This window comes from Cryptomeria japonica, chromosome 10 (genome assembly GCF_030272615.1).
Source record: "Cryptomeria japonica chromosome 10, Sugi_1.0, whole genome shotgun sequence".
NCBI lineage: Eukaryota > Viridiplantae > Streptophyta > Pinopsida > Cupressales > Cupressaceae > Cryptomeria > Cryptomeria japonica.
In genome coordinates, this window is record NC_081414.1 from 9,872,846 (window position 1) to 9,885,887 (window position 13,042).

At 38.0% G+C, this 13,042-nt stretch overlaps 1 protein-coding gene across 1 annotated transcript in view; it reads left to right on the forward strand.

Moving 5' to 3' along the window:
* Positions 1-12,055, forward strand: part of LOC131069381 (DDT domain-containing protein DDR4) — a 53,144-nt gene extending 41,089 nt beyond the window's left edge. The window contains exons 10-11 of the mRNA XM_058004768.2: positions 11,333-11,375; positions 11,495-12,055. Coding sequence (XP_057860751.1) covers positions 11,333-11,375; positions 11,495-11,585 — 134 coding nt within the window. The 3' untranslated portion in view covers positions 11,586-12,055. The remainder of the gene's footprint in view (positions 1-11,332; positions 11,376-11,494) is intronic.
* Positions 12,056-13,042: the final 987 nt, after the last annotated feature.

Sequence of the window (13,042 nt, forward strand, 5' to 3'; positions counted from 1 at the left end):
GTTGTTGATCGTGCCATTGGATCTCCAACAACATAGATACCTTATTACTGCCACACACTAGAAACTAAAATGTCACCAAAGCTGATGAGTGGCCCTGTCGTTGGTGACTGCCGAGAGGATGCTGAATTTCCTCCAACCTCCTGTGCCTCCATCGTCCAGTGGATTCGCTACTTAGCAATTTGACTTTGAAGTTCAATTTTAGAATGCCCCCCACAAAATGGATGTCACATACAAGCGAGAGTGCATCCAATTACAATAATTATTTTTGACATTTTTAAATTTTGACAGATGACAAATTATAATAATTACCTACCACCATGAGAATATCAGAACTTAATAATTCCTCAAAGAAGCTAGATCTTTTCCTGACATACACAATCACTTCAAAATATTTGGAAAGCTCTCATAATGTTGACTTGAACATAAATATCTACCGCACTCCCTCAACAATGCTGTTATTCCAAAATTCCTCCACACAATAAGTGTCTCTTAAAACTGAATGCCCATTTCGCAAGCTTGGGAGAATATATTAGAATGGTGAAGACCATAACTGCAAATTATGTATTGTCCAGTGGTTAAAATTGTATGGGCTGCCATAATAGCATTTTTATGAAAAATGTTTTATACCTGCTGGCTGATTTTTGAAATTGACCTGTATGAAAGAACTGAAGAGAAGATATGGCATGCAACCACTCATTTCAAAGCTCTTAAAGCAAGGAATCCAAATCTTCAAACGAAACTGAAATGCAAACTTGGATGAAAACGATATGAGCAGAAACATGATTTTTCTAGATGCTGCCAAATAATCACATTTTTAAAATCCTCACCAATGAAAAATCATCTTTGTGAAAACTTGATATGAGTAAATACACTTGCACTATTTTTGATGGAGTGGAAACACACAATGTCTCACCGATTTCAGCAGTACTTGGACAAATCTACGACTCAGCCAATGCTTTGTTGATATTATTGATGGTAGATTTGTTTTTGCTTTAGGCACTCTACCTTCTCCTTCAAACATAGCCACCTTTCATAATTCACTGGATATGGAGTGCCAAACGAGTTCTTCCTCACTTTTCAATGCCTTTGCCATACACTGCGCCATTTTGCCAGACACTGCCATTCTTTGCAGCACCTCCAATGACTTTCTCTGCAACAATCAATGAATTTTTTGACAAAAAGTTTTATCAAATAATCTTTATGCCCAACAACAGTTGAACATCCAGGCACAGGAAAGCAAATGTGGCTCTGATACCATATTAGAAAATATGGGCAAGGCAGAAAATTTTGCACACAATAATAATATATGGCTTATCTTTTTTGTTCAATAAATTATTACATATTTATAGGATTCTAATATCCTATTTTGTAGGAAAAAAATCCTTAATATATTGAGTTGTTTCAACTTTCAACAACTCAACAAACGTACAAACAAACACTCCTTAAATAATTATTTTCTCTCCTAGAATAGTTTCATGAGTTGTTACTACAACTCACTTTTATTTTCACTTCAAACACATTATTATACTTATTAACTTACTAATGTGAACATTAACATGATTTCTAACGTTTTTTCATTCACGTGTTATTTTTATGTTTTGTCTGATCATCATAACATATTGACTTTGCAATTGGCATGTTGTCATTTGGATAAAGTGTTGTTGTGACCATTTCACACATCGCCCCATTAGAATGGGGACCCCCTCTTTTTGCTTTAGGTTTTGCTTTCTCTTTGCTTGTTTTTCTCTCTGCTTTTTAGGTTTTTGAGTGAGTGAGTGGTTTGCCTGGGCTGGCTAGATTAGTACTAATCTTGGAAGCTCGTTTTAGGGTTTCTTTCAAGTTGAGTCTAGCCTAATTTTGGGGAGTTGTTAGCCGTTTGCCTGAAACCTCAAGTTTACCAGAATGAAGTATGCCTTTCAGGAGAGTCAAGTTGGTTAGATCAGGGGACAGGGTGAATTGGTCTCATGTCAGGTTAGGTCTAGTTTGAAGGTTTTCTTGTCGAAGTCATGTTTGTTTCCCGGTCTGAGTCAGTTCAGCAGAGTCAGTAATCAAAGGAAGGTCGAAATGGTGAATGATAAACGAATGCACTTGATGATGACTGGAGGCGTTTTAGAAGGGTATGACCAAAATTGTTGACTTTTGAGACATGATGGAGAAAGTTGTCATCTTTTGCATTAAATGAGAGTTTTAAGCTTTGATGTGATGAAAGCCAGTCAAGGATAAGGCTTTCGCTCCTGACCCTTCCAAAGGGTCCAGAGCGAAATCTCTCCTGACCCTTCCAAAGGGTCCAGAGCGAAATCTCTCCTTCTTGCCTTCTCTTGGCCCTGAAAACCTAGTAAAACCCTGCCTGGACCCAGTTGAGTGATAGATTTGTCCTGATTGTGAAGCAAGGGAGTTAGTTTGATCAAGTTTGATGGAAAATGAAGTGAACCAAGGTAAGATCTGGCCTGAGATGTCAATTTCGCTCTTGACCCTCCCAAAGGGTCCAGAGCGAAATTTTGAAAAGCTCTCATTTGCCTAGTGAAAAACAGGATTTTGATGGGGATGCATGAAGGAAGGTCTTTGTTTACTTCTCAAGGAGATTTGGAGTTCAAAATGTCCAGAATCAAGCCTAAAATAGGATTTTCGCTCCTGACCCTTCCAAAGGGTCCAAAGCGAATTTCATCCTAAACACTATTTCTTGCCTTGGATAGACTTGCAATCTTGTTCCTAGCTTAGAAAATGACCTAACTTTGCCTTATGAGGTGGTTTGAAACATGAAAACTGAGCAATTTGGCCTGGAATGAAGATTTCGCTCCTGACCCTTCCAGAGGGTCTAGAGCGAAAATCTTATTTGAGCTTATTTCTCACTAACTTTGGCTAAATTTTGATGTGCAGGGTATCTTGGGAGGAAGATTGGACATCCTTGTTGATTTGGAAGCATAAGTAAATGAAGAATTTTGGACAGAAAGGAGAATTTCGCTCCTGACCCTTCCAAAGGGTCCAGAGCCAAATTACCAAATGCTCTTATTTTGCAATGAAAAAGGTCAAGATTTTGGCATGAATGAAACGAGAATAACTTGCTTTTACCTATTGAGGTTGTTTTGACTTGGAAAAATGAAGGATTTTGCCCAAAAGGAGAATTTTCGCTCCCGACCCTTCTAGAGGGTCCAGAGCGAAAATTCCTCAATCACCTATTTTTCTTGCAAAATCAAGTCAAGTTTTGGGTTTTATGGCTTGGATGAGAGAGGAGTAGTGTTTTCCCCCTTTTGAGAGGTGAATTCAACTTGAAATGATGATGGAATGGGCCTAAAATGAGAAATTCGCTCCTGACCCTTCTAAAGGGTCCAGAGCAAAAATTTCTATAGGAGGCATTTCTTGTCTTGTTTGGTCTAATTGAAGTGTCAAAGGCATGATGAAAGGAAGAATGAGCATGTTGAAACCCTTGGGCATGTTTAGAAGTGATGAAAATGAAGGATTCTGGCCAGGAAAGGCAATTTCGCTTCTGACCCTTCCAAAGGGTCCAGAGCGAAATTCCTTATAAACCTATTTTTTTAGCCTTTCTTGGATATGAAACCTTAATCCTAGCATGATGAAACATGAAATCCCACTTGGCAAAGAAGTTTCAAGGTGAAAAAATGAAGATTTTTGGTCAAGATTGTAATTTTCGCTCCTGACCCTTACAAAGGGTCCAGAGCGAATTTTCTCAAAATCACTTTTTGCTATCAAATTTTGCTAAGTTAAGTATGGGATAAGGTGAAACATAGAAGGAATTGCCCCTGGGAGTGACTTGAGGTTGCAAGAAATCATTAAAAAGTGAAGGAATTGAGCCAAATGGTGAATTTCGCTCTTGACCCTTCCAAAGGGTCCAGAGCGAAATTCCTAAAAACACCTATTTTCTTTGCTAGGTCAAAACAACTTTTTGGTTTTTATGGCTTGAATGGGTGCGAGGAAGTGTGTTTTGCCTTTTGAAGATGATTGAGATTGTCAAGAGGAAGCAATTAAGCCTAGAACATGATTTTCGCTCCTGACCCTTCCAAAGGGTCCAGAGCAAAAATCCTCAAAACTATCCTTTCTTCCAAATTTTGGGCAAAACTAAACTTAGACAAGGGTGTGAGAGGACTTTTGAAATGCCTTGGAGTTGAATTGGATTGCCAAGAATGCAAGTTTTGATGCCAAGAGGGAAATTCGCTCCTGACCCTTCCAAAGGGTCCAGGGCGAAATTTCCAAATCCTCCTATTTTCCTTGCAATTCAAGATAAGATTTTGGTTTTCAGGACTCAAAGAGGAGTAAGGCATGATGTTCTATGCCTTATAAATGATTTGAAGTTGAAAGGATGAAGGAATTGCCCTAAAACCTAAAAATCGCTCCTGACCCTTCCAAAGGGTACAGAGCGAAAATCCTAAAACCAACATGTTCCTTTCAAGTTTGTGCTAAGACAAGACTAGACCAAGGAAGAAAAGCCCTTGAGACCACCTTTGAGTGGATGTTTGTTTCAAAAAATGATGATTCTAGGTCAGAGAAGGATTTTTGCTCCTGACCCTTCCAAAGGGTCCAGGGTGAAAATCTCAAAATCCCCCATTTTGCCTTGCAAGAACAAACCAAGCTTGGGTGGAGTGAATGAAGAAGACCATTGCCTAGCCTTGAGGAGTGGATTGAAGACAAGATGATGGAGGAGTAAGCCCAAGCAAGAAAAATCGCTCCTGACCCTTCCAAAGGGTCCAGGGCGAAAAACCCTAAAGTTACCTTTTTCTTCCAGATTTGAGTGAGACTAGGCCTAGACTACAATGAAAGAACCTATTTGGAACGCATTGAAGAAATTTAGACCTTCAAAAAATGAGAATTTTGAGCTCAGGAGAGAATTTCGCTCTTGACCCTTCCAAAGGGTCCAGAGCGAAATTCCCAAAAATGCAGTATTGCCTTCAAAGTTTTGATGAGCCAACTCAATGATGGAGATAAATATACCCTGGAGATTGCCTTGAAAGAGGTTAATGATCAAACTAAGGTGAATTTTGGCCTAAAATGTAAAAATCGCTCCTGACCCTTCCAAAGGGTCCAAGGCAAAATTCACATTTTCACCTAATTTCCTCATGTGAAATACTAAAAATTGAAATGCAAGACTTTGATTAGGTCAAAACAAACATGAACTCGCCTTCCGGGAGATTTTGGAGTGAAGGGAATGAGGTATTCAAGACCTAATTGGAAAAATCACTCCTGACCCTTCCAAAGGGTCCAGGGTGAAATCATCAAAAAACCTATCATTCAACCTCGTTTGATTAAGTCTAAGGCAAATTGCAAGATTGTGAAGACAAAGTCATGGAAATTTGCAAAAATAAGTTGTGGAGTTTTTAACTCATGAAGTGAGTAAGTCTAGATGAGAGGTTCAAACAAGTCTTGAAATAATCTAGACCTTCATCACTTTGGACATTTCAATGCCTAAGGGAGAAAGGAAACTTCATTAAGCCTCAATCAAAACTTAATATTCCCAAATTTTCTCTAAATTTGCCAAATTCAAGAGGTCAAATGAAATTCGCATGAATTAAGGCATTTGCAATTGAATCAATTAGTTTTAAGCCTTAAAACGAATGAGAAAGAACACCTTTCAAGCCTTAGAATTAATTTTAAAAATAAAGATGAGCGCTCAAATTCATTTATTTGCTTTTACAAGCAAGTCGGCCCCCTTTTAAAAGGGATTTTATCTTATTTTATTGTTAATTTGTTAGGTCGGCCTCATGGTTAATTAGGGTGAGCTCACTATATAAGAGAGGAGTATTGTTTCAAAATGCAAATCATTCATTCATTGTTCTAAATGCGAATTTGAGGAGCAGATAGGAGGAGCGAATTATACCAGATTGGAGGCGAATTTCTTGCTAAATTGGAGGCTAATTTCCGGAATTTGCTAAGTGGTTGGAGGCTAGTGGAAGGCGAAGTGCTTTTGAAGGTTAATTGAGGCATAATTCATCCAAAGGGAGACCAAAATCCAATCCTTATCCAGCAAAATCTGATCTTCTTTCTTCATTTTTCCAAGGTTCATAGTTAAGCTTTCAAAGGAGGAGGTATGCAGAATCAAATTTTGGAGTTCTTATTCAAGACTTATTTTGATTTCCATAGCAATCTTTTAAAGTCTAAGTCTTGAAAAATCTAATTTCCATTCATATTTAATTTGAGAATATATAATTCTTGATTTATCATGTCATTTTCAAATTAATGTTTTGAATTATTCCCTTGAAAGGTCTTAAATTCTATGCTTTAAGGTATGATGCTTAAAGACTAATTTTAAGTTTTTGTGTAGGCATCAAATGACGACCCCCAAAGCCGGAGGATCTACTACTCGGCAGGCTCTCATCAAGGAAGATCAGAGGAGTGACGAATTGGAGACCAGGATTGTGTCCAAGTGGAATAATATTGGAGACACCAACTTAGGAAACTTCAATGTGAAGAAGTTTCGAGAGGTCCCCTACATTGGCAAACCATCATCTATTGTGAGGAGGATAATTGAGAGTGGCATCATCAAGGCTGCAGGTTTCCCTCCCGCAGTCAAGTGTCATGAGTTGATGATCGAGTGTGACTGCCACTATGACTCACAATCAAGGACGATCGTAACCAAGGACGGGAACATCTTAGCCTACCTTTCAGAGGAAGCTATAGGCGAAGCTCTTCATCTTCCGGACCATAAAGACATGATCTACAAGAGCTTGGAAGGAGCAAGGTCGATCTATGAAGATGACCCTGAGTCTTGTTTGAACTTCATCAATAAGAATTGGCTGCTCAAAAGTCGGCCTCGCCTGAACAAGATTCCCAATACGCCACATAGGATTGACTTCCAGGAGGAATACAGGGACTTGATAACTTTGCTCAATCGAGTTACAGGTGCTTCTCAAGCCTTCTTCTTTGACAAGTGGATGTTCTTCTTCATACAAGTGATCGTCCAAGGAAAAGGAATGCTTCATTGGGCCAGAATCATTAGCAATTGTTTGGATGTGCAGTTGAGAAGGCTAAGACCCACCAAATCATTCCACATGAGCTCATATGTTATATATGCCTTGGTCAGGAGTTTCAAGTATGCAGGGCAACCTCACAGAGGAGTGATTGGAAGAGGATCCGGAGAAATAAGAGTTTGTGATTCTTATGTTCAATTGCATCATCCGCCTAGAAGTGACTACAAGTTAGTTAATGACACCTTCATGATGAATATTACCAGGATATTGCAAGGTGGGATTCACAATCGACTGTCTCTGGATGCACAAGAGCTTGTGAAGAAGCATGGTGCATGGTTCATTCAGTTTCAAAAATTCACATACATCAGAGTTCATAGGTGTCCTTCACCTCCCTACATGTTGCCAAGATATCCAACAGATAGGATAGTACTACTTGAGGTGACTAGACAGTTGGCAGCTTATGCGAAGGCATCCAGACACAAGCATGGAAATGGAATTCCCGTGCCCATCATACTAGGGAATTCAGTTGAAGTGTGTTCTAATACTCAAGCCGCGGAAGATGCAGAAAAGGAATTATCTCTATACTCATTCACATCCTTTGCCCCGAGAGAGAATTTTGATCCTCATGGTTATATGGAGGAGACAGTCAGCAAGAAGTACAAGCATGAGTTTCAGGTGGAGGACTTTTGGATGAATGTCCCAGGCGATTTAGAGGTCAAAAGAAAGATGCATTCCAGGCTACCTTTAGATCTCATCAGGAAATGCAAAATCTATAGAGTAGCCGATCAAGCCCAGGATAATGGTAGATACCTCCAGTCATCCTATGAGAAAGAAGACAAAGAAGTAAAGATAGATTGGAATGAGCCCGAGGTTTTAGACTTGAGAGCTTTGATGGCTCCCGTTTTATCCTGCACTCGCAGATGGGTGGATGTACAGCATCAAAAATTGAAGGAGCAGAATGTATCTATGACATTCACCTTGGAAGCAAGACCAGAAGAAGGAGAAGCAAGTGTGAGTGAGAATACTTCTCATTCCAAAGGCTCAAAGAGGAAAGGACTTGAGAAGAGAGAACCTTCCAAGAAGAAGCAGAAAACGAATCCTGATCGACCACCAAGCACATCTTCTAGGCATGAAAAGGAAGCAAGTCAAGGGGAAGATCAGAGGCAGATAGTATATGAAATTGATGAGTCTATGGAATCCATGGTACAGAATGATAAATAGGAGAAAGGACAGACACCTCAACATTCATCAAGTCAATCTCCTCAAGTTGGTGCTAATGAGCAACATGAAGAAAAGAATGATGATGAAGCAACATCTCCTTTCCGGGAAGATAGACCTCTACCTAAAGAAATACAAGTGAGGGAAACAAGATCTGCCATTCCTGATTGGTTGAAAGAGAGATTGACAAGGGTAGTTGTGGTTGAAGAAGAGGAAGATGTGTTTGACTTGGAAAGCCTTATAGGAAATTCTCATGAAGTAATAGAGAAGAAAAAGGCCACAAAGATGTCTAAGGTAATTAGAGATGAGACAGGATCCAGAAAAGTGCAGATAGCTACACTAGTGGTGGACAACTATGAGGATGAGATTCTAGCAGAAGAATATGACTTAGAAACATTTGAGCTTGGTCCACTTACCTCCGAGCAAGCAATGGAAGAAGCCACTGATTCATTTGAAGCACTTAAAGACAAACTTAAAGAAGAAATGGAAAAGAATAAGAAGCTTGAGAGAGAGGTCAGTGCTTGGAGGAACTATTTTAGTCATCTTAATCAGCCCTTGAAACGTCAGGATCCAGCAGTATCTCCTTTACATGCACTCCCTCTTGAATCAGTAGGTGAAGCAGAAAGGGTGAAGAGCTTGGTTCAACTTATGAGTTCTTGGATTGATGAATCTCACAAGGTAGCCATTGAATTTGCAACAAGAATGATGAAGACAGTTCATCGAGCTATCCAGGTCCTTGAGATTATCCATAATCTAATGATAACTGTAGCTGCATTCACTCACACTAGAGATGTTATCATCCCAGTCTTACAAGTGATAAGAGAAACACCAAGACGGATTTTGACGCAAGAAAAGATAATGGATGGAGGAACCCATAGCCTCCTATAGTGGTCAGCTTTGCTCCAGATGAAGGAAGTCCTTTTTGAAGACGTCAACACCAGATGCAGTCGAGTGGAAGGCATCATTCATCCAATTCAAGATAAGGTGTTTGAGGTGTTGTGTACCATCCTTGATAGGCGGATCGAGATCGAGACTGATGTGGACATCCAAGAGTTGGAGGATAGAATCAAGGTCATCTTTTGCAAGGAGGAGAACATCATCACAGAAAAGCAACGAGATCAAATGTATACTACTATGTTCCTGATTGAGAAGACCAAAGAACTTGAGCCTAGTTGGGAGACAACTCTTCTCACTGCTTTTGATCAAGTACTCCACTTGGAAGAACGAATGAAGAATCGTCCTGAGATTCCCATTGTTGAGATTGAGGGAATTGTGTCTAGATTCATTGAATATGCTAAGAAAGAGCATAGGAAAGGGAACAAAATTCTAGATGAAAAGTTGTTATAGGATGATGTGGCAACTTAATTCCTATTGGTCTATGTCTCCTCGATATTTGTACCAATTTTTATTGGCTATGGATTAGTAATGTTTATCTAAATGGGGACTTTTTTGTAACAAACCCTAATTAGGGTTTAGGTGTCAGAATCTCAGCCATTGATCTTCTTTCGATCTGGGCCGTTCATTGTATTTGAGGATGCTATATAAGCCCTCACTCATTTCATTTTAAGGGGTTAGTTAGAGAGAGTTTAGAGTGAAGAAAGTTAGAAAGTTGGAGAAAAATTAGTCATTGTTTGTAGCAAGATTGAGTAGTGAAGAAAGAATTTTGAACAATTGTTGTCCATTTGGCTATTAGATCAATAAAATATTGAAGTTATGGTGTTTTATTGCAATACTTGTGGCTATCTTCATGATTGTTTGTCTTCTTGAATCACTCTCAGTTGAAATAGCATTTAAATTTTAAGTTTGAAGGACGAAGTGTTGTGCCTGATCTTTGATAAGATTCACATTCCAAACCACTAGCTTCTTATTGATTTTGAGGACGCCTTGTGTGGTCAACTGGAAACATTAAGATTGATTAAGAATTCAATCATTATTGGAAGTATTGATAGTATCTATATCTTTGATGATTTGAAAGTTATTGAATCCCCTTAGAAGATCGCATCAATTCTAGTAGAGTTGTAATTTCTTGGCGATACTGAAATTGGTAGAATCTTATCAAGTCTAGCCTCCATTAAGTCATTCTTAGGAATAGTTTAAGTATCTCTTCCTTGAAACCCTTACCTTTTGACATTTTTTTGAAAATTTGTTAGTGTTAGGAAAATCCTGTTCCTTCATTTGGAAAGAGAGTAACACGGACAAGCTTTCTTTGAAAGTGCGTAAGGCCCCTTGAAGAAACAGCATACACAACGACCACTGGTGCTTATCCACACGTAGAGATCCTACAAAAAGAACCTTGAAGTTATCCCGATTGATCCTTTTCGCGACATCTTCAGCATTCGGAGACTTTACTCGAGAGAGGATAAGATACCTCTGGGTATTTTATTCTGTGTTTGGTCATGTACAAAATACACATCAACAAGTGTGTGATCTGGATCAGATTTCTATATGGTTTCATGGCTAATAATGCAGAAATTTGAACATCTATTGGCAAATCTGAAAGAAAATGAAATAAGTTTGTTTAATTTCCTGATATTGTATCTCTCAAACCATGTTACCTAGTTAGGAGGCCTCCTATGTGCTCGGTGGATCATTCTGAGTTAAATTCCACTAGATATCAACTATATCACGAAGGTTTATTCCTTTGACATTGGCCAGAGTTTTTTTTTCACTTTTGTTTTTAAATTGTTTTGGAATATTCTGGGTATATAAATTTTATTTTCCTTTCCTTCTATGTTTCAAGAGAAAGCATTTGTGAGTAAAAATTGACATTTTGATATTGGTTGATATCAAAAGTCTACATTTTACATTTTTTTGAATGTGGAATTATTAAGTAGCTTTTAAGTACAACATTCCTTCTTGGAGTGTATTAAAACTCTAGTGTAAATATTCTGCAATTTTGTTCCAAATTATTCTTGAATCTTGACTAATGTGCCCTCTCTCAAAAAGGTCTGTGTAAGATTCTAAAACTTTTATATAATGATAAAGTCCAATTAAATATATTGTCTAGAAACATGTTTTTGATAGAGGAATACCTTATTGGAACAATCTTATTCTATGTGTTAAACTGAAAGCTCAGTAAGCCTGCCTACGGTCTAAAAAGACATCTGATTGTAAACATAAAGTCATGGCAGAATCTGTCTCTTTCTAAATACTTTTGTTGGATGAAAAATTTACCCTATGTATTATTTCCTTTGCAGATGATTATGACCGATCAATTGCGGAGGCAATAGAAATAACAAAGTAAGTTTATATTGATGATCATGATTTCAATCACTTGTATTGCACGTCCACGAGTAATATTTTTAAACATTACAAAGATTCTGATCCTTAATTGTTTGACGTAATTGAAATTATCATAGGCAGGGGCAATTGTCTCCGAACACCGTGCTGGAAAATGATGCATCCGCAGACAACAGTCCTGCAGGAGTTGGTAAAGAAATTGATCTTTAAAATTTGAACTCCAGATGTACTTCCATAAATTTTTGAAGATGGGTGTAGAGTATTATAGAGGGGACCGCTGGTCTGTAGCAGAATGATTTCGTACAAGTCAAATCATTCTCTGCTGGAATGCAGAAAGTTTGAATCTTTCTTGGTCTCTTTATATGCTTGGCGTACTTGGAGCAAAAACTGGCATCATAATATGAAATGCCCATTTACAGGAAAATTATATACCATTGTATTTAAGAAGCCAATTAGATTAATGACTGGAAAATGCTTAGGAAGTGATTACTCTTTGACCCAGGGCTGATGAGCAGCTTGCAGTAGCTGCTAAAAGCCTAAAATTCAAAGATCTGGTGTACCTGCTATACACATAGTCAATATACATAGGGAGTCAAAATGTAGAGATCATTATGTAAAATTAAGAATTTTGTGCTCTGTTATGCCAAAAAAGAAGGAACTAACTTTCAAACTTCTAGTGATTATTGGAGCAGCGGCCTACTAAATTATAAATGAAACAAGATCAACTTTAAGAATGGAAAACTCCAGCCCTCAGAAGATTCTGAGAATGCTAGGGTTTTAACGAAAAGCTGGCTCTTTGCTTCAGGTATTTTTTCTCCTAATAAGGCTTGTATTTAATTTTTTTACTGGTCCAACTTTATAAAATGATTCAGTGCTTTCAATAGAACCAATGAAATCATTGAAACATATTAACTTTTTAACTTCAATTGAAAGTTTGAAATAAATTAGCAAAAGACTTAAGTTTTTTGTTGCACTATCAAGATCCGAATACTATTGCATCTATTCAGTTCAAATTTGCAAAAGACTCATTGCGGCTTATAGCATAATAGTCACGTTAGTAGGACAGGCTTGCCCAGTGGGACTTGAACTCTGTTTATCATTGGAATCAATTGCCTTGCCTCTAAGCTATATGACAGTTTGGGCACAAAGAATCAATCTGCTTGCAAAACCAAATGCCATACCCATTCATTTTTCTCTTGAGAACCCTTTGTCTTCCATTCAAATTTGGCGCTAGCCACATTCCCAAAGTTCCCATCCAGCAAACAATCTATATAATATTTGATATTATCAATAAGAATAAATTTAACCTCAAATCTCATTACATGAGAACATAGAAAGAGAATGACTTTGCTTTGGGTCCTATTGTAATAACAATTTAATGGATTTTAAGAAAAGTAAGCCAAAGTAAGGGGAAACTAGTTAGCTTCAGAAACATCCAAAGGTGGATTAGGGAGATGCTTGATTTTCTATACAACGGCTAATCTCCACACTAAATGACACTGTAAAAAACTCTTACATCTACAAAACACTTTTTTAGCCCAATTTTTTGTGTTTTTACAGCAATGACGATGCGGATCATGAAGATTTAGCTATTGAAAATTTTGCAAAATTCAGTTGTGTTTTGCGGATTTTAGAAACTGTATGGAATGTTGTTTTGTGTGGAGATT